Source organism: Apus apus, chromosome 1 (assembly GCF_020740795.1).
Source record: "Apus apus isolate bApuApu2 chromosome 1, bApuApu2.pri.cur, whole genome shotgun sequence".
NCBI lineage: Eukaryota > Metazoa > Chordata > Aves > Apodiformes > Apodidae > Apus > Apus apus.
The window spans coordinates 182,975,985-183,003,662 of NC_067282.1; the positions used below are offsets into that span (position 1 = coordinate 182,975,985).

At 37.8% G+C, this 27,678-nt stretch overlaps 1 protein-coding gene across 4 annotated transcripts; it reads right to left on the reverse strand.

The window, feature by feature from the left end:
- Positions 1–5,569: 5,569 nt before the first annotated feature.
- On the reverse strand, positions 5,570–27,291 carry IQUB (IQ motif and ubiquitin domain containing). Of its 4 annotated transcripts, none has more exons than XM_051640175.1 (12): positions 27,133–27,291; positions 26,512–26,691; positions 25,155–25,316; positions 24,874–25,049; positions 24,475–24,630; positions 22,465–22,675; positions 18,336–18,511; positions 15,982–16,152; positions 14,354–14,530; positions 12,466–12,714; positions 8,116–8,295; positions 5,570–5,953 (listed from the first exon to the last, which is right to left on the reverse strand). In XM_051640175.1, the coding sequence occupies exons 2-12, from the start codon at positions 26,531–26,533 to the stop codon at positions 5,786–5,788; spliced, it is 1,848 nt and encodes a 615-aa protein (XP_051496135.1). In that variant the 5' UTR covers positions 26,534–26,691; positions 27,133–27,291; the 3' UTR covers positions 5,570–5,785. The 4 variants fall into 4 exon arrangements, 3 of the variants coding, with proteins under 3 accessions (XP_051496135.1, XP_051496156.1, XP_051496147.1); XR_007891618.1 differs by having other exon boundaries at positions 5,905–5,953; positions 6,724–8,295; XM_051640187.1 differs by lacking the exon at positions 5,570–5,953 and adding an exon at positions 6,612–7,863.
- Positions 27,292–27,678: the final 387 nt, after the last annotated feature.

Consider the following 27,678-nt stretch of genomic DNA (forward strand, 5'->3'; position numbering starts at 1 on the left):
ATGTGGGAAGAAAGCTGGAACTTTTCCCTCTGGAAATGGATTGCTAGTGGTGTTAGAGGTGTGTAGAAGGCAAATTTTGCTTCATGCCTGAAGAGTCCTGATCACAAGAGAGGCCTGTGAAGTAAGCTGCAGGTGTTAATTGGCCACATATCTCTGCTAGTGCAGAAGGAGAAATAAAAGCCCTACAGACTGATTCCTTTTTCCTTGGAGTGAAGATCTGCATCTGGGAAAAAGCTGAGGCAAACAGCATTTCTCACCAGTGTTTCAGGGCTGTGGACTCCTCATGGTCTCAACCTGTAAGCTACAATGTCAGAGACTTTATAAGCCTAGTGAAGAGAGAAGGTTAGAATTTCACCTTACAGTCTATTCTCCTTTGAAGAGGCACTGACACTTTGCAATCATTTATTCTTATTATCCTGAAAAGATCTAGGCTCCAAAGCAGAGGCCTTTTTACCAACAGATTCCAAACCCATCTTGTTAGTAACCCTCTGAAATGCGAGCAAAGATGATCAGTTGTACTTTTAAAGAATTTACTCAGTTCTAATAGAAACCGGCTGATCTGACACTTTATCTGAACTGTTTTGTGGTAAAATGCAATGACTTCTTCTGGAAATAAGTGTATCTTTAATGTGACTTTGATCTTTTCAGTCAGCTTTTCCAGTATTTGCCACTGTCTGATATAGAGAACACTTTCATTCTTTATACTTGTCCAGCACCTTTTTTATTATCATTTGTAAGCTACATAAACAGGTGAACCAACACAGTAACTATTAGATAAAAGTTTAAAATTAATTTATTTTTTAAAAAATCAAACTATTATAACATCTACGGACAAAAGGAGGTAAAAAGTAATTGTTTTTAAATTCAGTAACAATAGCAACAAAATAGTCATTATTATTAAAGTAGCAATTAAAGAAAAGTAACATGAAGGATTTTATACTAATTTCAATTATGCTAGATTAAAAAAAAAAAAAAGTTATCCCATCTTTGAATGATGTTGGCTTTACTTGGCTTTGCCCTAACAAAAGGATTCTATTAGATACCCAAAATATTGAAAATACTTCTCAATTTTCAACAACTCTCTTTCACTACATCATGTCCTCCAAAATATTAGAGTTCTTTGCTTTCAAAACCCGTTTTTGGAAACTGACTTGAAGGGAGACATCAGTTTTCACTTTAGACAGGTATTCTCTTCTGAGAGGCATGGAGGCACCCATTTGCCAACATGACCCACTCTCTAGAGACATCTGCTGCTTCCCAAGGGCTCGTATCAAGGAGGTCGAAGAAAGACTACCAAACCTTTTATGTCCCACTGACTATTATCAGCTCCTGCTGTTTCACATAGGCACCAGTGATATATCCAGGAGCAAGCCAAAGACCATAAAAAAGCATTACAGAGCCCTGGAAGCAGCAGTGAAGAACTCTGGAGCACAGATAGTCTTATCATCCATCCTCCTGGACAAAGAGAAGGGGCTTGAAAGGGCAAATTGTATTGGGAAAATCAATAAATGGTTACAGGAGTGGTGCCACATCCAGGGATTTGGCTTCTTAGACCATGGAACATTCACTGATTTAGTAAAGAGGGCTTTAAACTGAAGTTGCTGGGGGAGGGAATCCTCAATGCATCCCACTGCCACCAACCTGAGGCCAGTGCCAGTAAGAGATGCCCTATGGAAGGATCACATGGCAGCAGGAGAACATCTGACATGAAGGAGAATGTAATCCCAGCCAGTAAGGCAGCTTGAGTGCGGACCCAATTTATATGCCTCCATGCAAATGCACATAGAATGGGAAATGTTAAACAAGAGGATTTACAGATGTACATGCCTGCAGGGCTATGATGTTATTGGCATCACTGAGATGTGGTGGGATGACTCCTACAACTGAAAAAGGGAAATGGATGGGTACAAGCTCTTTAGGAAGGACAGGCGGCAGAGGAGTGGGTGTCACCCTCTACATCAAAGACCAGCTGGATTCCATGGAGCTCTGACTGGGAATGCATGAGGAGCTGATCAAGACAGTTTTATTTATCAGAGTCAAAGGCTTTGTCCTGGATGAAAAATACATGTAGAATATAGGTTTCAAGCAGAACTTTGCAACTTTCTGTAGGACTTTATTGAATGTACACCATATCATATTTTTCTCAGTAACTGTAATCAAACATAAACATAGCTAAAGAAGTTTACAATTATAATTGATTTCTACTTTAAATAACACAAGCTCCTTAAAACACAAACATTCCAAACAATCTGTATTGTGTATTTCAAATTACATGTCTGATTTACAATAATGTCAAGATCTTAGATGCAGTAATTACATGCTGGCAGCTCCACTATGACTATCAAGATGAGCTATAAAAAGAGAAGTTCTTATTTTGCACAAATGTTTGCAAGGCAAAGCAGCTATATTTGGAAGGGCATATAAATTCTGCTGTTCCATAGGAATGTAGGGGTTGAGGAGTTTTCTGCCTGATAATTTGATATCTGCCTGATACAGGAAGTATTTTCATCAGTCCTGCTGGTCAAAGGGAAGGGGATATAGATAGGGCCAATGGGGTCCAGCAAATCAACAACTGTCTATGTGACTGGTGCTACATCCAGGGGTTTGGCTATCTGTATCATGGAACCAGATATGACAAACCTGGTCTGCTGGAGGCTGATGAGATCCAGCTGTCAGAAAAGGAGCATCCTCGGCCATAGGCTAGCCAAACTGGTGAACAGGGCTTGAAACAGATGTGTCTGGTGTCACGTAAAAACAGCAGCGTTTGCCTGCCTTGGAGTTCCAAAGAGGACTTCCACTGACACAGCTTCGAAAAGTTGCTGCTTCAGAGTCCCACCAAAAGGGCTTTCACTGAGGCAATTCAAAGCAAAGATGATTTATTCATGCAACAGTAATAACAAGTTCTGGATAGCCGTTGATAAATTCACCAGCTGCATGGATTTGAGGTGAAGATAGTAAAGACAAAATAAAAAACATCCATCAGAGTCAGAGCTGCAAGTCTTACCAAAAAGTGTCTCCTTTGGGGGGAGAAGAGAGGATTTGACCAGTCCAGATAGCTGTTGATCTCTTCCTCCAAAGAAACAGAGGATTCTAAGAATAATTTATACTAATTGATGAGATGGGACTAGGTCATAAATAATTTTCTGATTGGAACCTTTGCAGGCTCTTACTACATATTAATTAAGAGAGGGGAAAAGGACCAGTGTCACTCTTGTTGCAAATTCCTCAGGTGTCATTGTCTCCATTGTTTTGGCTTATAGCTACAACCCCAGACCACAGAGTCTTCATCCTGTTCCAGAAGTCATGCTTATTGCCAGTCATCAAGTTTGCAGTCAAGATGCACAAGCCAAGTGCAAGAGTTTTACCTTGGCTGATACCTTGGCTGACACAATGGTCTGTTCCTTCTGCCCCTGCTCCTTAGCTGATATAAGAATCACAGTGATTTAACCTGCCGTCTTTTGCAAGGGGGTGGCAGGCGGGGTAGGCAGGCTGGCAGGACTGCATTCCTTTTGTTAGGTTTAACAGAAGGGTCTGTCCTGTTGTCCCACAGCTGAGGGGAAGGAACCTCCATTCATCCCACATATCAATTTCAATGTGATGCTGGCACCAGTAGTAGATGCCCAGAGCCTATAGAAAGGGTGAAGGTCAGCAGGGGAGCACCTGGAGTGTGGCATTTCAGCCCCTCCAGCTAGTCAATTACCTTCACTGGAGGCCCAGCTTAAATGCATCTATGCAAATGCACAGCATGGGGAATAAACAGGAGGACATAGAGATGTGTGTGTGCCTGCAGGGCTATGATCTTATTGGCATCACAGAGACCTGGTGGGATGGCTCCTACAATTGGAGTGTCAGAATGGAGGGTTATAAACTTGTTAGGAAGGACAGGCAGGGGAGACAGGTGGGGGTGTTGCCCTCCTCTATGTCAAAGACCAGCTGAAGTGTAGGGAGCCCCCCCAGGGGACAGATGAGGAGCCAACTGAGAGTTTATGGGTTAAAATTAAAGGGAGGGCAGGGACAGGGGACATTAAAGTGAGGGTCTGCTACAGGCTGCCTGACCAGGAGGACAATATAGACAAGGCACTCTACAGATGTAGAGCAGCTTCAAGTTCATAAGCTGTGATACTCATGGGGGATTTCAACCACCCTGATATCTGCTGGAGGGACAACTCTGCAAAGCACAAACAATCCAGGAGGTTCCTAGAGTGCGTGAATGACAACTTCTTTTTCCAAGTAATTGAGGAACCAACAAGGAGGGGAGCTGTGCTAGACCTTGTTCTCACCAACATGAAGGGTTGATGAGGGATGCAAAGCTCAAGGGCAGCCTTGGTTGTACCAGCCATGAAATGCTGAAGTTCAAGATCCTTAGGGCAGCAAGGAGGGCTCACAGTAAGCTTACTATCCCGAACTTCAGGAGGGCAGATTTCAGCCTCTTCAGGCATCTGCTTGAGAGTGTCATGGGATAACATCCTGGAGGGAAGAGGGCCCCATGACAGCTGGCAACTTTGCTGCTGATACCAAGTTGTGTGGAGTAGTTGACACCCTAGAGGGAAGGGATGCCATCCAGAAGGACTTTAACAGGCTAGAGAGGCGGACCAGTGCCAACCTCATGAAGTTCAATAAGGCTGAGTGCAAGGTCCTGCACCTGGGTTGGCACAACCTCAGACACAAATACAGGCTGGGGAAAGAATGGCTGGAGAGCAGTCCTGAGGAGAAGGACTTGGGGGTAGTAGTAGATGAGAAGCTCGACATGAGCCACCAGTGTGTGCTGGAACCCAGAGAGCAACTGCATCCTGGGCTGCATCAGAAGAAGTGTGGCCAGCAGGGCCAGGGAGGTGATTCTGCCCCTCTACTCGGCTCTGGTCAGACCCCACCTGGAATACTGTGTACAGCTCTGGTGCCCTCAGCACAGGAAAGACATGGAGCTGTTGGAGAGAGCCCAGAGAAGGGCCACGAAGATGATCAAAGGGTTGGAGCACCTCTGCTATGAAGACAGGCTGAGAGAGTTGGGGCTGTTCAGCCTGGAGAAAAGAAGGCTCTGGGGAGACCTTATAGCAGCCTTCCAGTACTTGAAAGGGGCCTATAGGAAAGCTGGGGAGGGGCTTTTCACCGACAAGGGCAGTGATAAGACAGAGGGTAATGGTTCTAAACTGAAAGAGGGTATATTTAGGTTAGACGTCAGGAAGAAATTCTTCACCATGAGGGTAGTAAGGTGCTGGAATAGGTTGTCTGGGGAGTTTGTGGAAACTCCCTCCCTGGAGGTGTTTAAGGCCAGGTTGGATGAGGCTTTGTGCAGCCTGATCTAGTGTGAGGTGTCCCTGCTCATTGCAGGGAGGTTACATTCTGATGATCTTCTTTCTGGTCCCTTCCAACCTTAACCATTCTATTGATTCTATGCTTAAGATGAGGGGAACACATTTATTACAGTGTTTATAGCAGTATTTTTTTAAATTAAAATGTGACAAAGACATAGCTAAATTCCCCCAACACGAATATTACCCCACAGATAGGAAATTCCAAGCTACATGGGTATACACAGAAAGAGCCATTGCTCTAAAAATATAGAATTTACAAAGCACATCAACAACATTCTACTTTTTAAATAATAAGGTTACAAAACATGGAGTTATATTGACCGGTCAAGATAAAATTATTTTATCCTCAGAAGTTTATTTTGATCTGTGTAATACAATTAAGGTATTGATGAAAAGTACATTTCTTTAAAACCGAGGAAATGGTATTAATAATTCAATTAACTTAGTTAACTTCAGTTAACTTCGACTAAGAATTATGTTCTTATCCCAGTAGGAACAGGCACAGCTATTAAAAGTTCATTTGCATTAGCCTGATTGTCACTGCTATGCAAAAAGGATGCCATCACTGGAATCTGAGCAAAGAAGGTTTTTGCCCAGATATGCTTATATTTTATTCTGTGAATAAATGCTGCTTCATAAGCCTGAAAGGAAAAAAAAAAAAAATCCAAGTCCCATTAGATACAATTAAAATATCTAGAAATCTACATGTTGCTTCATATTTTAGACAATGTAGTCACCCTTTAATAAACTAAACCAGATAATTTATTCATATATGATACACAATGAAAAGACTTTGTAGTTCTAGACATGCCACTTTATGGCCCAATAATGAAGATTACTAATCATTCCTTGTGAAATATTAGTCACCTTTTAAAAAACAGAAAAAATTCTGGCCTTTTACCTGTTCAAAATAAAACTTTTTTTTTTCTTTTCAGGTAAGAACATTTGAATTTACCTCTTAAAATTAAAAAATGCAGTTCTTAAAAATCAACATTGGTAAGGTGGTGACTATAGGAGATTTCATTTGTAAGAATTAATTATTTACAAATAATCATTTCAGCCAGCCTTTGCATTTAGTGGTGACATTTTACTAAATTTCTAGTTAATAGTAGTAGTTCAGATGATGTAATAAATTACCAGAACATTTAGCTGAAAATGCTATTTGCTATCATAGTTATGAACACCTGCAATTAAACAAATTAAACAAAGTGCTTGAGAAGCCTTTTTTTTTGTTTCAGTGAATGAGAAATGAGTCAACTTACAGCATTCTAACTTCACCTCTTTTTCCTTAATTCACACTCCTTTTTTTTTTTTTTTTTTTTTTTTTTTTAACAAGGCTGTGGCCAATACCAGTAAAAAAAAGTAATTCCTCACCACATCTGTCTTAGTAATAAGAGGTAAGCGTAAATACCTTACAAATTTTAGGTAGGCTTGCATACTTTACATCTTCCTCTTCTGGCCTAATTCCTATCTCCAGTGAAGCTCTGGACCTAATCAAATCAACGGCATCTGACTATGGCATCCAGAATTAAGAAGTGAAACCAGGCAAGTGCATAATCAGAATATTTGCCTACTGTAATGCTACTAACAAAAATACATGGATGGAGAGAAGCATCACTGGATTCAGACTGTGTGAGACAGAGGAGTTGATAAAGGAATTTCCAACTTGAAACTGATTTTACCATTTAAAGCTAATGCTCACATAAACACCTGTCTGCTTGAAGATGCAAGTTGGGCACACACACACAAATATAATGGATGGCAGAATTCCCTTTACCTCTAGAATTTCCTGTCTGATATATTTTGTCCCCAAAGGAAACCCTTCATTAAAAGAGTAATTCATTTGCTCTCTCAGTTCAGTTATCACATATTCATAGGACTTACAAAAAGAAGGGCAATGCATAACAGCTGAAGTTGCATGGGATGCACAGATATTGTGTTAGAAATTGAATTCATAACACCCTGAACAAAAGGACACTGTATAACAATGATCTTAGAGCACTGCTTCCATAAATTAATAACCTGGAGGTGAAAGGCTTAGTAATACATTACTAACTACAGGACAAACACAACTCACAGAATTCTCCCATGCCTTAGAAAACTATTTCCGAGACTACAATGGTTAGATACAAAATTTGGGGGGAGAGGTGTAAAAATACACAGTTTCAATGACTTCTTTACCAAATTCTTAAGTTTTGTAACTCAGAACAGCAATTATATTTTAACTGGTTAATTGCAAAGTACAAGATTACATTGTCAGGGGTACTTAAAACATCTCTACATAAGAAAATAAATGGAGAGAAATTTTACTATGACAAATGGTTAAGTTCTAGACAAAGAGCCATTCTGTTACTTGATGAGAAAATTATAAGGCCACAAACTAATGAGGCCAGAGCATGTGCAAGAGCACAGATACACAATTGTCACAGTATTTATGGTTAGTCCTTAGCATGTTTTTCATCCAGGCCAGCTCTTATCTGATCACAGCCAAGGGAAAAGCATAGGCATGGTACTCTTCTCAGTAGGCAGCATGGATGAGGCCACTGAGCTTCTGCATCTCAGGAGGGAGAATAAGGGCAAGACAGTATTTAGGTACATGGATATGAGCTGTACTATGCCAACTGCCCTCTAGACTAGTGCCTGTTTTATTTAATAGTACCAGTGCAATCATTTAAATAGTCACAGTGGGCCAATTTAAACATGGATGAGCGTAAAGACTAAATTTGGGCAAACATCATTAGTCACAGGATTCTATTAAAACATAATATAAATATTGTAACAAATTAAGCCCATCAGATTTTACCTCCTGAAGGTTATGCAGCTTAAGGTGTGCCTCTGCCTCATCTTCAGTGAGGAGAATAGTGTTCCACGGGGACCACTCATGCTGCTTATCCCATCTGACCATGACCAAATCATCATTGTAGGCACTGAGAGCTGACTGACAGCCCCATATGTTCTCAATCAGATACTGCAGATCATGAAGCTGAAATGGAAAACGGTCAAGAAGGAAGAAGCATGTTTCATTCCACAACTGCAGCATTGTAACTGTATAATCCAAATAATGCTTTAAGTGAAAAAGTTTTCTATGCATATGTCATGTAATCACTTGGTAAAATGATGTCCAGGCATGCACATGTTCCTTTAGCATGGCATGGCTATTAACTGCATTTTTCTTGTATCATGTCTAAAATACTACATTCTTAATTTGATTGTCTCAGCCAGTGGCAATTCATACCTTCCCTTTAGATCCTGACTGATTAACTGCTCTTATAAAGTTTCTTATATCTCATGATATTTCTCTTGTAGCATATTTAAGCCTGCTCAGACCTTCCTGGTTAATAACAATAATCCATCTCTGTCATTACTGAGATAACGACACAATTTCATTCTTGGGTTCAGAACTAATGTTATTCAGTAAATAAGTTATTACACTGATAAATTAAAGTTACATATAATCAGAATAATCTGGCCTGGAAAATGTGTGGAATTAGGACAAGAAAAACTCCCACCTGTGACAGACCTCAAATCACCGCCTGTTTGGCTTTGTTCCTCTCACTCTGCTGTTGACATACAAAGAGTTTATTCTGCTCATGATGCTGTTTCTCATTTTACCAAATGAGATTATAAGATCAAGTAGCTATACTCCAATATTAACAAATAATAGAAAGTCTGTTTGTAAACGTTCTGTAGTACGGAAAGGCCTTTAAATGTACTTTTAACCTATACCTAAGCTTAATTTACATAAATCTTAATTTAATTATTACTAGTCATTTGAAATCACTACAACATCTTGATAAACACAGCTTCTTGAATGAAAAAAATAATTGGGATGGCAGTTACTACTGGTATTTCTTAAGTTTTTCTGTCACCCTCCATTAATTCTTCTCTGTATCAGTCATGGAAAATTATTAGAAGATTTTTATCTACAGGTGTCTGTAAACAACACTAAATACATTTTCCTCCAAGCTAGCCATTTGAAGAAGATTGATTCCTCTAAAAAGAAATCTTTACTTAATTAAATAATGGTGTTTGCCTGTCACTAAGTTTCTAATAAAGGATGAATGAAACTATTAATTAATAAAACATTGTCCTGGGCTGCATCAAAAGAAGAATGGCCAGCAGGTCAAGGGCGGTTTTTCTCCCCCTCTACTCTGCTCTCATGAGACCACATCTGGAGTACTGTGTCCAGTTCTGGAGCCTCAACACAAGAAGGACATGGAGCTGTTGGAGCGAGTCCAGAGAAGAGCCATGGAGATGAACTGATGGCTGGAGCACCTCTCCTCTGAAGACAGGCTGAGACAGATGGGGTTGTTCAGCCTGGAGAGAAGACAGCTCCAGGGAGACCTTATAGCACCTTCCAGTACCTCATGTGGGACTACAAGGAAGCTGGGGAGGGATTTTACAAGGGCTTGTAGTGATAGGACAAGGAGTAATTAATTAAAACTGGAAGAGGGGAGATTTAGGTTAAATGTTAGAAAGAAATTATTTAGTATGAGGGTGGTGAGACATTGGAACAGGTTTGCCAGGGATGTTTTGGATGCCCCCTCCCTGGAAGTGTTCAATGCTAGGCTGGCTGGAGCTTTGAGCAACCTGATCTAGTGGGAGGTGTCCCTGCACATGCAGGGGGTTTGGAACTAGATGATCTTTAAGGTCCCTTCCAACCCAAACTATTATTCTATAAAAGTTTATCATTACCATGCTTTAGTGAAATGCAACTTATGTATTCTCATCCAACTTGCTTCCAAAATCCAGGAGCCCATGTAAATTCTTGACAGGAAAACTGTAAGATATAAGCTGGGCTTAGAACCTCCACTACTAAGTCTGTGCCTAGTGATTTCAGGACCACAGGACTGCTCCTACATTTGTTTGTAAATCTGCTCTTACATGGCATCCTTTATTAGGTTTCATGTATTGGTTTGTGTTTTCAAGAATTCCTCCTTTTCACAAAATTTCAAACACTTGTTCAAACACATCTTCTTAGAATCCAGAAATTTGCAAGCAGACACATTAGCAAGTATTACTGTATTTATGCTAAGCTACACATCTTGAAAGTTACCAGAACTTGCAAAAAACTATACATAGGTATATGGGCCCATGTAAAGAAGATCCATAATTCTACTCTTCCTTTTTCCTTTATTACAATTATTTTATTTTTTTTTTCTGCCTTAAAAATACACAAAACCTTGTTCAATGTTCAAGCTTCGCTGGGTCTGGGGAAGAGTTTAATTTAAGAGACAACTTCTGCACTTTCTAAAGTTAGTTTAGATGCCTTTTGCTGTGACATTTTACAGTTAATTCATTTTGAATGATGCTTCCCTTCCACTCGCTAATAATTTGCTCTATGCCCACAAGAAACAGAAAAGGCCTTCAGCACTGTCATCTGATAAGCTGTGAGCAAGTATCATTGAAGGCTCAGAAGCTGAGACTGGGAAACACAGGTAGACAGAAAACCAGCAAAGGAGTTAAATGCATTTTCAACTTCAAGTTAATACAAGATTCCTATTAGGATGTTGCTCATCAAGAAAAATCAAAGTCATAGTAGGTATAATTGATTCTAAAGCGCATAGCATAGTCAACTGTCAACTGACCCTGGAAAAGTACAAGACAGACTCGGGACTTGACACATTTGCTGAACTAGTTCATTTTGATCCCAAAAAGGTCTTTTGCTGCTGTAAGCAGCATTAGTGGAGCTACTGTAATTCTCACCTATTGCTTTTTGTCTTTTAAACCTTAGCAGCACTAAGAGGTGATCAGCCCAAACACAGTTAGAATCAGTATGCAACACATTTGAAGAAAAATCTTCTATCCTCACAAAAATCTTGTATCTACCCACAGACAATACAATCAAAGCCAATAATGGTACTGCACTGAGCAATTAATCAAGCTGTCATAGCTGCTGCAAGAGCCTTTTTGTTGCACCCAAGTAATTTCAAGATGCCTCAGAGCTGTTTTCTGGATGTAAGTGAAGTAGGGGACAGACAGTTGTTGGGAGAAAAAAAATTAATATGGAAGTTGTAGGAAAAACCCAAGGAAAACAGTAATTTAAGATACAAGCCTCTGTTGTTTAGATATTTACTCTAAAGATAAGAATTTGAAGTTAATTTGAATGAAAATGACACAATATCTAGACATGTTGCAGTGGTACAACCACAAAAGGAACTGCAAGTGAGGGCTTTCAGTGTCTGCAGTTCAAAAGCAGTCATGTTTCAGTGCATCAATGGCCACCAGCCATCAGAGGTGATGTGAGAGAGGTCCAATGGATTTGGAGGATGTTTAGATATTAAGATACACTAAGTTAGACACAGGAAAAAAACTTTTCCACTTAAGTGAAAACTAATATTGATTAATATCTACAAAATCTAGATTCTTTGATAACATTTCTTAATACAGGCATGATAATTAAAGAATTCTAATCTTCCTTTTGGCAGCTGCCATTGGCAAAATGCTAAACTACAGCATGCCTTGTTTTGGTAGCAGTGCGATATTAATGACTGGCTTTAGTTTGCTCGGTGGTTGTTTCAGATATACTGAAAATACAGTTCAAAAACTATTTTAAATGTTGATGCTGTAGAGAATTTTATTTTTAAATCTAAGAAAGTTCAAATAAATTTTGGCTGTTCAATACTTTCATTAAATAAATTTGCAGTTATCTCAGAATTAAAACTTTTCAAGTGGATACTGGATGTCAAGATTTTTTTTTGACAAAATAAAAACTAAACTAAAATAAAAACTAAATAAAAACTAAAAGAGAGAATTTGCTGAAAACAGAGGCAAGAAGGTCTTTGAACTGAGTTGTTCCAGTAATGATTATTAAGAAACATTAGCTACCTAGTAATACTGCAAAAAGATTACAGATTATTACAGCTGATGGTAAAAATTTAGAAAATTAAAATATTTAGTGAATCCTTTTCCTGATAAATGCAAAACAGTAATACTTTCAACTGTACAGATATTCTACTGGCATAGAACATGAATGTCAACACCTCAACTTCTTTGATTTTTTTCCTTCTGAGAACACAAAATAATTTAGTTGTTTTAATAAAATAGTCCAAACTAATGGGGCTGAAAATGTTTTCTAGCATTATATTATGAAAGAAAAACTGTAGTCCAAGCAACCAGTTTTCATTAATAGCAATGATCTTTCAGACAGTACCTGAACTAAGAAAACAACTTTAGAATCATCCTCGTAATCAGCTTCAGACTTTCTGAGTTTTTTTAGGATAAGTCTGTACTTCAAAAATGCTTTTCGCTGGTGAGCCTCATTTTCAAGCTTGCAACACAAGTAACATTTGCCAATAGTGTGGGAATTAGCAGGAATAGGAAACTCTGTAGACGGTAAGTAATTTTCACAGCTATGACAGAAGTGAACATTTTTATAAAGTTTTAAAGGATCTGATGGAACCTAAAAGATTAAAAAAAAAAAAAAATGTTAATTTACCACAAAGTATCTTTGTATTACTTGTGTATCACCCTAAGTCTATCGGAATACATTTTACATATATTCAGGCAAGTATGCTAATATGAAAAACCTAGTAATGTTTATTTTAAAATACCCAATATGTTGTTGGGGTTTTTTAAACAGAAGATCAAAAGCCATTCTATTTTCTTACTGTAGTTGATAAAACCAGTTATACAAATCAGTCAATTAATTGTTAAACTATAAGAAGATACTAGACATTACACTCCAGTGGTCTTGCTGGTGATTTTATGTATGCTGACTGTCAGCCATTCTGGAAAGATGACAACACAGAGAAAAGAGAAACTAATTATTCTACATTTAATTTTTAATAAAAAATCTGCTCTTTATGTCAAAGATAAAACTCTGAGATTATGAGCATATTAATATTTTGTCAGAAGAATATAAAATCATCAAAACCACATGTCCAAAAACAATATAGGGGAGGATATTAATCTAAATTTGCTAATGACCTCCTCACCCACATATTGCTTCATGGGCTCAGTAGAGAATTTAATGTGTTCTGGGCAGAGGGCCCAAGTCTGTAGTTAGGTAGTTTGAGTAGTCAGCTACTTATTGTGGTCATCTGCCTTTTTTTAAAAGCACCCTGAGGATTTGGTTGCCTTGACTGTCTATTAATTAACTGCCATCTTTTTTATGGTCTACAGAAGCTTACAAGATTCCAATACCAATATAGATGCAATTCAGCCTTCAAGTCAAGGTACAGTTAACCAAAAGCTACAGAAGACAAAGATCTCTCAGCTTCAGTCTCTGCTGGGACCCATCTAGGTAACTGTTCATAAACCTAGTGTAAAATAACTCCTAAATGCTTCTAAATCCCACTAACATTTACTGACAGATTCTCCACTACTAAGATACCATCAGCCTCTGTAAGGGGAATCATCTTCTGGCAGATGCAGAATACATACTACTGCCTAAAGCAGCAATATATGAAGTGAATCAAATTTTAATCATAATCTGTAGCCAGAAAAAAAAAAAAAACAAAACAACAACAAAACAGAAAACCAAAAGCAATCACACAACTTGAAGTGTCACCACTATCTCCATGGCTATACCTGCTTCTCATGAAGCAGCAACTGGTTGTACAACAGAAGCTCATAACAGCTCCTGCTTAGGTGCAAGCTCATTAGACATCACTTTGACAATGGCAATGTTGTTCTTTTCTGGACACATGGGATGCTGCCTCTTGTCCAGTGGGAAAAAGATAATTGTTCTCTCTATTGGTTCCCCATTTGCTATTACAATTTACTGTTGCCACATTATACCACTATAATTTTCAGTTCTCAAGTTCTCCTTTCATACATAATGTCCCTGTGTGTTCTCTGTGCCACCAGCCATTTGACAGTTTCTTATACCCATGTCTATGCCACATGCTTCATATATGACTATATAAGCTTATTTGTGTGAAGCCTGTCTACTTGCTGCATTTTACTTCTTGAGGAACTCCTCCAGAAATTCCATAGCAAAATAAAAAAATTAAAAAGCTTTCATTGTTTTCCATTCCCCTTCTCCACCATACTTAGTTTGGTAGCCACTATGTCAGACTGCAAAACAGGAGAAATACCTTAAGTATCTTAGCAACTTCAGGGTTAAACTTTGGAGTTTTAAAATACTGAAGAAATAATGTACAAATTCTTTTCCTCAGTCCATCTAAATTGCAATCTTTCACCTTCCGTGACATAAGATCAACTTCCCTGTCAATTAATTCCACTATTTCCTGTGTTAATTTACATTCATGTTCCTGAAAGAAAACACAATTAAAAAGGAAAGCACACTCCACAACAATAAGGAACCAAACAACAGTGTAATTATAACACAGATATAGAAGCAAACTATAGATTATTCGCCAACCATCATTCAGCATGCTTGTGTAAGAACATGTTCATGTAAGAACCTCTGGGTGTCTCAGGAAGACAACCTCCAAGAAAACTGGTGGAAAGAACTAAAAACTCAGAATGCTTACAGAGCCTGCTTTAAGGGGCCTGTATATGTAACAAAGCTGTGAGGAACTGTGAACCTGGAGGCATTAAAAAATGCTAAGCCAAGGCACAGAATACATGCCTCTGTCTCCAAAAGCACCAAGAAATATCTCCATAAGAAAACTTCTTTGGCTCTGTGATAGGAGTTATAATGTATATACACAGTAGATGTTTTTGTTTTTTAACCAAAAAACATAAACAAAACCCAAAAAAACAAAACACCACCAAAAAAATCCCTCAACCACCCAAAAAACCAACCACCACACAAAAGGCACAGAGGATTTAATTAGTATGTTTGGAATTAATAATTTCAAAATTTCAAATGATTATCCGGAGATTCTCCATGAAGTGGCAAAGGTGAATGAGTTCAGTGTTTTCTCACCTAAACCAGAGTGCTTATTTACAGAAATTCTATCATTTGTTCATTCCAGCAATATTAACTTGCATTAAGATGGGCAGAAGTCCATAAACCAGCAATGCTCCCAACACAATAATTGGCTTTAGATCAAATTCTGGTACTACCAAAGCACACAGCAAGATGATAGTTTCTTTTAATATGACCACTAAGCAGCGTTCTATTCTACTTTGACATCAACAGTATCATCCCAAAAGTACCTTGAAACTAGTGTTATTTTTGTGTACTTTAATAAATAAATACACAAAACAAATCTGAATGACTGAAAGTAACGCAGCCAGCTTCTAAGTCACTGAGAACATTGGCAGCAACAGTGAGGGTGAGGGGGGGAAGGAAAAAAAAATAAAGTCAATATTTGCGAGCCATAAAACTGGTAACTGAAACCAACAGATAAGATGCTAAACAGACATTTCAAAGAACTGAGGAAAAAGAAAAGTAACAGCCACTTACGTCTCTGCAATGTTTTTCATCAAGTTGTTGTGAGTACTAAACTAAATTTTGTGCTAAAATTATATTATGTATTAATATACAAAAATCCCTAAAACTATGGGGTTAAAATTCTAACACAACTTGAAGAAAAATGTGCACATAGCGAAGTGAAATATGAATTTAGAGTTTATCTAGCATGTAAATTACACTCTTATGCCAGGTGGCACACTAAGCTTTCTCTTGCTGCCACCTGATCATCCTGACACCTGTTGCCAAAAGAAGCATTGCTTATGTGTCAACATAATTAAGTCACTGTATCTTTGGGAAATACAGCTTCAAGGTAAACATAAATAGAAAAATAAAACATACCTTGACTGCACCTCTGAGTGTTAACAGTACATTTGTTCTCTCATCTTCTGGGATGCCATTCATACTAATGTTACGGTAGATTTCAAATAGCTCTCTGGCATGGATTGTGTACTGTGTATCCATTTCAGTGATTTTTCCATCAAATGCTTTCCACCTCTTTGGTTGAGAACACTTCAGAAACAATTTGTGTAAGTCTGAGCTATTATAATCTGATCACCAGCTGAACAAGTGCATTAGGTTTTATCAAGTTTCACTAGAGCAAATAGGGATTTAATATTAATGCTTGACTAACACAAAAGGCTAATTCTATTGTGGATATTTATACAGTACCTTTTCCACCAGAGCAAGTACCCAATCACACCCTTTGTTTAAAGTTGCAGATCATGAAAATTTTTACTTAGAGTATATTAAAAGTAAATAATATTCTCCTACAGGGATATGCTCTACTTCTTTAAAGCTAATTTACTGATATGGTGTTGCAATACATTTGCTCTGTACTTCATCTTGCAGTCATAAATCCCTCAAAACTATCCGTAAAAATCAATGGGACTGTTGACTATGTAAAGATAGCAAATTTAAGGCTTCAGAGTCTACTGCAGGACAAAGTATCTCCAGGGAACTGTTATATTTATGCTGGCTATACAGATAGATAGAAGGCATAGACTTCGTTAAAGCTGACTAAGGCCAAGCATGAGTTTGCAGCTTATCAGATACTTCAGCTGGCTTCTTGTTGCCAACTTAACTACATACCATATGCCTACTACTTCAGTTGTCTCTTTAACTTCTATAGGTAGTGAGAAGTTGCATGGTGTCAGCTGCCACACTCAGTTTGAAAAGTTCAAGCATTCTCTTACTTACAGAGGACTGGTTTTGGTTGCAAACCACACTGCTATGCAGGGGGCTAGTTCACTGTGGAAGTGGGTATCTAAATACAATAGGAAGATGGTATTCAAAACCCTCTTCCCATCATTACATGACTCTACTCCCTTTCCTTATTTGGGACAGCTATTTGGAACTTAAATCTGTCTGTTAAGTATCCTCTTCCACTGTATTTGGAGCTTGGAAGTTCACAAACACTTGTGAACTTCACTTTGCAATCATGATGAGAGTTAATGACAGCAACACTTCATGCAGCATTCACATGATGAGCAGGTTACTGGATATGACCCCAGCATTGATGTAATCATTATTTTAACCAAATATACAGGCTTGCTATGGTGGTAAGTCATAAAAATACCAAGAATATTAGACAGTTAGATATGATTAATCACCATTGCAACCAAAACAGAGCTTTCCACAATTTTAAATAAATAAATTATAAAGTTAGGTAAGCAAGACAAAATAACTGAAAAAAGGATTTAACACTGAATAACTGACATTTAATAACATTATCAGTGGGGGTGAAACTCTAATTAAAGGAGGTATTTTTAATCAGAAGTCACAATTCAGATCCAAAACTCATTAAGAAATGCATTAACAAAGCCAGATATTAGTAAAAAATAGAACTCTTAATTCTTTAGTGAAATCTTTGAACTTTTTCAAAACCAGAGAGATTATTTTCTCTCTGTCATAAAAGGGGAGCATTCTACTGTAACGTCATGACTTTGTTTGGTACAGTACCAGAAAAAACCCCAAAACAAAACCCAACAACAAAAAAATCCCCACCAACTTAGAAGCTGTATCATGCTGCAATTCCTTTGTGTGGCAGACTGGCAGAAATCAGTACCTACATTTGATCCTGTCCAATGAAATTACTTACAAAACAGAAAGGTCTGATTATTAAAATTAGTTTTTTCTGATAAATTTGCACAACCTATATATGAAGTAGCAGTCTTGGTATTCCGCTCTGCAAATGGCCCTTAACAGAGACCAACTATATAATGTCTAAATTATTCAAAGCAAGATACCACATCTGTAACTTATGAAATAGTTCTTACTACTTCATCGTAACTGGGTATTATATAAAATAACTTGAAAAGAAATTATGCATCTTTCTATGGAAAAAGAAAAAAGTAATACAGAGACCTCATCAATATGAAGATTTCCAGCATTTCAGAAAAAATCACCAGTTCTCCAATGTCAGGACTAATTCATATATTCAAGATTGATGCAAGGAAAATAAAACTTCCAGACTTTTAGCACTGTTAGTCCTTCAGTTAGTCACAGAGCTTGGAAAAAGAAATACACTGAATTGTGTTGACATGAACAACTATATAGTTTGGATATTTGAAACAGCATTCAAATTATTAACAGTTTAAGTTAGGAAAGTTCCTTTTGGCAGGTAGCTCGCAGATGTCTTTTCTGTTCCTGTACTTCAGTATTCTTTATATTCAGCCTAAAATTACATTACTGACCTTATTCAGAAAGCGAAATATTGCTTTTTGTTGATTCTCCTCATCTGCACTTAGTTTCTCTCTCCCAAAGAGAGCAATCAGCTGTTCCTCTTCTTCAAATAATCCACAAAGTGCTGCCTTTCTTTCAGCTCCAGTAAGGGTTTTATTAATCCGTTCAATCTCCTCCTGCCTCCATACTACAGATACAAATACGATGGGTCTTTTTATGTTTTCCACTGAAACTTCTAGTTTCATATTTAAGAAATAACATACTTAATTTTAAATATTAATTAAAAGCCAGTTCCTATGTTAGGGAATTGATTGTTATGCATATTTTCAATACCTATAAAATGGCCCAGAAATTTATGTAAATTATACAGATGTTCTGTGAGAGTATGAGTGCCTACATCAATTCCAAACATCAATTCCAATGCCAATTTGTAATCCAAACTCAAAGATGGCTTAGGAAAAAAAGGAGCTTTATGAGAGAGAAATAATGTAGCTCCTGCGCAAATGTGTTGAAATTATTTCTTCACAATTTTGCACCTAAAATAACTAAACTAACTGAGTCTCAAAGAGCTCCGAAAGGTATGAGCAAGAGGAACTGTTTGAGCAACTGCTCATCAAAGTCACAAGAAAAGATACCATGGAGATTCTCTCAACAGATTAAGGATGGCATCTTATTGTGGTACCACTAGTACACAGTGCTGAGCATTTACTATATAAATGAGTAAAATCTAAAGAGGTTTTAAGTCCTCTAAACTTGAGATAATACCTGACTGACAGCCACGTCTAGCACTCTAGGTCTTACACTGAGTATTTCAGTGGTATTACCTTTTGCCATCAAAGGCAGATGGATGTGTATTAATAATCAGAAAGTCATTGCTTTACTCTCCCCTTCCTCTTCTATAAGAAAGCCCTTCAAGTGGAGGAAGTGTCATGCAAACCATAGGAGGGCAACAACAGCAGCCTGTGAATTAGTACAGGCTGTACAAGGAACTGGCCTTATGACTCTTACGGTCAAATCATCAAACCCCAGGTCCCGGCTGCACTCGTAAGTTCAACTACTTAATGACAGAAACATACAGATAGATGTATATGTACGTGTCTATCATGGTTTATTTCATAGTACCCAGTTTTTTACTATTACTGCTGATACACAGACTACACGCCTTTACAGAAATCTGTTAGGAAAATCAAACTGGGTTTACTGAATAGTGTTTTCCTTTGCATACATTGTAACAATCCTGGGCCTATCTGAAGAATCTGTTTCCATTTCAAATACCACTGAAGTTTTTTTGAGGAATTTTTTAAGATCCAAAACTTCAACATTCCTGAATAATGTCTCTAAGCGTTGTTATTGTTTCAGAACAGTTATGCAAAAGTGAGACCCAGTGTAAAGGAAAACAATCCAACATGTGATGCACACTTACTGAAAAAGCCTGTAACATCCTGTATCAGGTAAGACCAGAGGCAAAGAAGGGAAAAGAGGAAAGTTTATTTTCTGCCTGTGGATTCCTTATCTACAATACCTTTTGTTTTCCTTTTAAAAATATTTCAGTTCATTTCCTTAAGGCTTTCCAAGCTTCGGTATTAATATGACAGCTGTCTGACAAGTTCTAAGTACCCAAAGATATACTTTTCAATAAAGCCATGACAGCAAACAAAAACTCTGTATAGAATTAATTGACATGAAGGTTCGTATGCCTGAAGGGGGCAGCAACTTCAAAGGCAGAGTTAATAAATACAGTAAGCAATTTTGTACTTACAGAAATGAAGCTGACAGTTATCATCAATACTCACCTCCTGATTCACCATATACATGCAACCAAGTTAAAAACACTCTTAGGTTATCCTTTCTACAGGTAGAGATTTTACTCATTACAATTTTCATCCTAGTTTTTATAAACATAGTTCATACTTTTCAAATAAATAATGTCACTGAATATATAGATACATCCTGTTTGTACCATACAGTCAACAGGCGAGTTTTTGTACCAACAGGAATTGCTTGTACTGGCTGACCCTGTAATAGTATCCCCTGTTGTGATCAGCAGCAATAACCTTCACAGATCTCTGGAGGACAATAGTCTCATTCTAGTACTGTCACAATGATTTAGCTTGTGTAGACTGTTGACACCGTAAGAATGCAAAAGTAGCTTCAGATGCAGGTAGAAAAAAACCTTCCTAGAACCACTAAGCTCTCAGAATAAAGAGCATGACCGTAAGTCCCCATGTAGATAAGTAACAAGTCAACAACAATAAACAAAAACAACAAAAAGATTTATACTAGAACATTAAAAACAATATATATGTTAAGAAGACATTTCAAATAGTGGAGTTTGCTCTGTTCGAGTGTAGAAGTGGCACATGCTTTTCAGGTTGCCTAGATATTAAATTCCTGAACATGAACAGCTGAAAGGTTTCTTACTTGTGAATCCAATGACATTAAATTAAGCAAAAGAGACACATAAGTTTTAAATCTAAAAATACTGGTAATATCAGCACTCATTCACAACTTTAACTCAGCTTTGTTTTTTCTATTGCAAATAAGACTCTTCACACTTAAAGAAAAAAAAAAAAGAAAAAAAAAGTGTATCATATATCTGGTATCACATTAGCCAGGAAGCAGTTTTTAAAATAAAATGTTGCAGGAAATCAGGTACCAAATAGTAGTACTTGCCATGAGTGGAGAAGAAAAAAGTTATTGTGTGCCCTGGCTTTTCCTATTCAGACACAGCTTTAAAGGACTTCATTCTTGTGAAGAAAAAAAATAACTATCTATGAAGAAAAAGGAAGGGTGGGAGAAACAAACCCTAACAGACCACAAATCTCATGACAATACCATTCCCAAAATTCTTCAGTTTAAGACCAGTAATAATTTTTACATTTCCACAAATTTATAAGTCATTTATACATTCAGACGGAGTGATTTGTTCAATGCCACACAAAGTATGACAGTACTAAAAGATTAGCATATGACTTGGGAATTATTGAATCATGATCCTAAGCTCTATGAATAACTCATGCCATCAAATTTATGCTCAGTTTACCATGGAAGAAATAGCTAAGATAGTTTAAGGTAGGCCAGGTAGCTTTGCAATGAAGCAGGTAACACATCAGGTCAGTTCTACTTCAGGGACAACAACATCTGAACTCCCAAAGAGTCTTACCATAAGCAAGCACTCCAGCCTAGATAACATATGAGCTGTTACAAGATGATACAAGACTAAAAAGAATGTTGCAGTTTCAGTGTATGCTGGTACAAGCTCTCTTTTTTCTATTAGTTTTATTTTTCCAATAGGACATACTCAGTGTTTTTTGTTACACTTGCAATATTACTTACCTGTAAAGATTTACGTCACTTATCTGCAGTATTCACCTTATTTTTTCAGGAAAGTTTAGAGGTGCTTGCCTGCACTAGACATCCACTCAAACAAGAAAAGTAAGTTTTTAAAGATGTGCCATAGGACTCATAAGAGATTTATTTTTAAAAAACTTGACAACATTTTTTTGTGAAACATGGAATAAATTAGAAAGGAAAAAAAGCACCAGTAAAAGAAGACTAGGACAAAAGAAATAACCTCAGTCATATTTTGTAAAATTCTGGGCAAAAATGTAATCCTTTATAAAAAATGTCCAGATTAAGTGACAATAGATCTTAAGACTAATTTCTTAATTGCATTATTTTCAGCACCTTGAATGTAGAATAAAAAGATTAAAGTAAGTCCGATTAAAAAAAAAATTTCCTGTTCCTCTAGCTGCCCTTAACATTAGAGATTAATTAAAAAATAGAATAATAAATCTGCCAAATAGCACTATTTTACAAGCTGATTGTTTCCTAAAATCGTACACTAGTTTCAGCTGGGATAATCTTATTCATAGTATCTTGTATGGTGCTCTATTTTGGATGTTGAGAAAACAGCAATATTTTTGTTCTTGTTGAACAGTGCTTACACAGCATCAAGGCATTTTTTCTGCTTCTAGTCATCTATGAAAGTCAAATAGTTATTTAAAAATGAAAGAAATTCCACTGTAAGTAAAAAAAGTAAATAATCACGGAACTCTCTATAGAAACATAAAAAACATAGGGTTGTTTTTTTTAAACAAACTGTACTGTTTTGCTGATTAATAGAAAGAAAAAACTTACATTCTAAATCATGGAAGAGTAGCTCAAAATCTTCTTTCGTTTTAGGGTTCATTTTTCGCTCGTACTCCCTTCTCAGTTTTTCCTCTTTCTCCTTTTTTTTCCGTAATTCTTCTTGTGCCTCCCATTCCAGCCTTAACCTCTTTCTTTCCTTCAGATTCTGTACTACATTTATAGAATGCCAACGGCGGAAATTCTTCTGTAATACTATTACCTATATATGATACAATACCAAAGAAGCGTGAATTTAAAACAAAACAGCATAATTTTTTGTTCTTAACTGTTATTTTTTCCTAGCTACTTAACTGTACTTTCTAAGATTTGTCTTGTGCTCATACAAATTAAAATTTTACAAAACCAGTCATGTACTATTAGTCTAAACACTAGTGTGCTTCCCTATCTAGGTAACTGCAGGGGTTTAACCAGTGAGTACAGTGGAGAAAATAGGTTCAAATAATCAAGTCAAAATATAAATTGCAATTACCAAATCTATTTTTCTTTTTCAAATCTCCCCTCAAAAAATGCCTATTGCCATGTATTGCTTTTTATTCCTTTCTGTTCAGCCTGTAGGCAGAAGTCCTCAAATTACTATCAATTTACAGTGTCTAGATCAGGAATTTAGGCACATATTTTTTTAAATTATTTTAAATTTCTAGACACAAAAAACAACACATACACACAAGATCAGCTGCATTTTATTTGTATGCTAAGGAGGGACAATGCATGAGGCTGAGTGCTTCTGCCAGCTCAGTTAGCACTTGCACCACAAGCAGTTTAGCCAGGTCAACAAGCATTGTTTAGCATTGAAGGCTACCAAGCACAAAAGCAGACAAACACGGTTATACTGTCTCTAGGGATACCTTAATCTAACATTTCTCCTGAGCAAGTCTTCAGCCAGTATTTCAATATGGAACTACACTGCACTGTGCAAATCCAGCAACTTGACCCAACACCACATTGATGTCTCTCTACATTCCATTCTAGATCACCTATGGATACATTTCAGATTTCAGTTACTGGCATTAATGATCACAGCAGAACATATCGGTAGTCCTGAGGAAACAATTATCTATTTGGGTTCCACTTCTACAAGACACTTATTGCCCTCAGCTGACGCCGAGCAAATAACAAGTTCTTACAGAAAACTTCTACCCAGATTTCAAAGCATCTTGCCAATCATGTTAATACAGCTACTCAGACACTTGGGGAATCAACTGTTTCGTCATTTAGTCCAATTTAGACTGTCTATTTTAATCAATCAAATTAATAACCAGAGCATTTGCAAAGCAGTGCCCCACCTAATATGATGCTGGGCATACTTAAGTTACATGTGCAGTCACTGAATACGTGGTTTTCAAAAAGCAATTTGGAATACCTAAATGGCATCCTCTGCACAATTAATCTACAGAATCTGTCACTGGAATAGCTTGCATGAGACAACTCAGTGCACCAGAAAACCCCACAGACCCACTGCATGTGTTTGAACAACTAGGTTCTGTCTTAATGCCAAAGCAGGTAGCATGAACACAATCCAAAATGGATCAGTGTACCAAAGGTAACCTACCAAGTCTGTTAACAGAAACAAACAAACAACCCCAGAAAACACAAAATCCAAAAGTTGAATGCAAGTCTCCTAAACCTAATCCAATACATCCATTTGAGGCCATGCATTAAGCATGTCACTTAGGTCCTCCAAAAGACATCATGAGAATATCATTGGGACAAGCCCTGCAACGTTTTAATACCCAGAGCTTTATATAGAAGCTTAACTGTCACTGTAAGACAGAAAACAGTAAATTCTTAATAGTTAAGGAATCACAAGGTCTCAAATGTTGCTAAAAACACAGAGCAAATACCTCCCCCATATCTGAAAGATTATGAAATGCAAACATTAAGAGACAATTTGAAGTTCACTTTTAAATTCACTCTTTGAACACTTTAAACACTCATGATATAGAGATAACCTTTGTAATACTTTGTGTTATAGATTGTTTCAAATAGATAAGAACTTACTGCCTCAAGTCGACGTTTATGGTATTCTTCTGCTGTAAAATACTTTCCAGGACTTAGTGGTTTGTCAGTCACAGTTGATACATACAGTCCAATTTTAGTCATCTGTGTTGATGTTGTATTTTGTGTTTGTTGTGGCTTATTTTTTTCAAAAACTGTCTGGAGAAAAAGTGCAAGTCAGGTTATAACCAACTATAGAGCATGTTTTCCCTCATTACAGTAAGTGGCAAAATTAGCTATTTGTAACAAAAATCACAAGACTAATGATACCCATCCACTAAATATTTTCAATTGCACTCTTATTTCTGATGTACTTCCTCATTCCTATTGGAAAAAATTGTGTCAATGTTGTATTCAATTTGGCAAAAAATACATTCTAAAAAGACACGGCAGAGCCATTACCTGTGTTTCTCTACAGAATATCTGAATTCCCTTGTCAGGTAGCTTTTTGGGTATTGTTTGCGATCCTGCATTATGAAATTCAGCTCCTGTTATCCTGTTCTTAAATCCACCCAGAAATGGTTTCTGATAGGTAGGTCTTTCAATTTTGACAGCTAAGTCTTGGAATGAATCAGAATCTGTTAAAAGGGAAGTGCCAAAATAGAAATATTGTTTCTTTTAATAACAAGTTGAGATTAGAGCACAACCATATATATCCATACACATGTGAAAAGACCATTTACCTATTTTCACTCTGACAGTTATGACATCAGGCATGTGGTAATCCTGCTGAACTCCTTTCCCAGGAAAATGTTCTTGATCAGAACATAACTTCTCAGACTGGATTGTTCCATCCAAGTCAGCGCTGGTCTTCTCATGAGATTCATTATCCTCAATCACAGATTCTAAAAATAAACCCAAAATTAATTCCTGATAAGCTTTGCAAAACAAACATATAAATAACTCTTTCAAGTTTAACCTGAGATTATTTTATTGAAACACTGCAACACAGAATAATCACAGATTTTTGAGCTGGAAAGACAGTCTGCTTGAAAGGTGAAAAACAGTATTATGACATGCTTCGAGATACTTCATACTGTAACCACATAAAGTCATTCATATTACAATTCTTTAAAAGTTACAGTAAGTAAACATATTTATTTACAGATGCATAATTTTAAATAAAAAATACCCATTTATACAGCCAACTATTTTTTGAAAAATGTTCTGTAAACCTGCCTCAGTTTAGACCTGATCTAAGCATGTGACAGCTGAATCACTGTTGTCTTTCACAATACTCGATGCTGTGGTGTTACTCAAAGACTATATTCTGAACCAGATCTACTTAACTCAAAGCTCCAGAAATGAATTCCTGTTGATTTAGAGATAAGACTCTATCTGGGTTTGGTACAGTGCCTTTCCTAGGATGTGACTGCCATCTACTCAGAATGAGAGCATCTGACTGCAGCCCGGCCAAGAGGAAGGTGGTCAGCAGGTCCATGCTCCGAAGGGTCCCTCTGGGCACTCACCTGCTGAACAGGACACACTCCCTTCTCCTCTGAATACCTAAGAAAATGGGGCACTGAACTAGGGGAAGGAAATAGCAAAGGACACCCAGAGTGCAGAGGCACAAGTGCAGGAAATGATGAGTGTCTTGGGGAATGCAGGAGAAAGGCACTGACAATGCAAGGGTGGCAGGTAAGCTATAGGGGAATCCAAGAGAGGAAAAATAGTAAAGAAATTGCTATGATCTAGTCTAAACTGTTAGTAGTTCACATACTCATGCAAATTATGCACTCACTGCTGTTTTGCAAATGTGTGTAAAAACACCAATACATACTCACATGTTTCAGGAAATGAAGACCCCTATAAAATGCATTATTAATCTACAAATTGCTACTGCAACTTAACAGAAAGAGTACATTCAACATGTTTTCAAGCATGATTTATATGAGAATTTAAAAAGTCACTTTGAGACTAGAAACCAGAAAACATGAACACAATGAGTGAGGGCGTAGAGGGCAAAAGAAGCCGTAATCAAGTTGGAAGAAAAAAATCTCTTGAAAGCCTTGATGTCCAACATTTTGATAACTTCTTTACCTGTTTCTGAATTATTTGCCATATTCACTGCTAGTACTGAGTTTTGAGATGTTTGTTCTTCCTTTTCTGAATTTCTTACTTCAGGTGCTTCTTGGTTGCCTACTCCTTCTCCAGCTTGTTTCCACTGCTCCAGAGAAGATTGCTGCTCACAGCCCTCTGACTGTACAGTTCATGTAGCTCCTGAAAGGAAAGGCTTCTCTGCTGGGTCCATCTTTTTGGAAGATGCAGATGGCCCACCTGACCTTTTCATTATAACTATTTCAAAGGAACTATCTGATGTATCTTCTATTTCCTAAAATACCAGCTGCATGTTTTTAACCCTTCTGCAAGAATAATCACAGTACCTATTTAAAATTGTATGCTAGCACATTGCTACTGCAAAACATATGGACAACTCATTATCCTGAAAAGCTCTTTCTGTATCCCCAAAAATAGCCTCTTTAGAGTAGCACAAGGTCTTTGCTTCCACCAAACGCAAAACATTTAACATCTTTTCATTGGTCTTTAACAGAAATAATACTGCATAGCATCACCAGCAGGCAGTCAGCATAACTCCTAGATGAAAAATATAGATAAATTATTTATATCTACAAGTACTTAACAGAGATATAAGATATTTACAGAGCAGTATTAGCCAGAGCCAGCACACCGTTAAGGGTTTCCACGCTGCCACTAAAACGACAGGGCCCGAAGAGGCCAAATCCCCTATCAGTGAAAAACAAAACAAAACAAAACAAGCAGGAGGGCGCTCCGAGCAGGACCCACGCCAACGGGTGATCCCTCCCGACCGCCCACCTCGGCGGGCACCGCCACGGGACCCCCGCACCCGCCCGGCCCCCGGGCGCACTGGGCTCCGCGGGCAGCGCCCCCGCACCGCCCGGCCCCGCACCCCCCGGCCCCGCACGCGTCCGCGGGCCCGGCGGCGGTAGCCATAGCAACCGGGACGGGCGGCGCCCACAGGGCCGCGCATGCGCAATGGGCGTTGGGAGCAGCGCGGCCGGGCCGGGGCGCGGGGCCTGCCAGCTGCGCGGCTGGCGTGCGGGCCGGGCCGGTCTGCTGTGGACGGCCCGGGGACAGGATGGCCAAAAAGAGGGGAAGGGGGAAGCGGTGTGAAAGGACGAGGGGGGAGGGGCCTGCCTGGCTGCATCTTACCCCACGGCGGCTAAC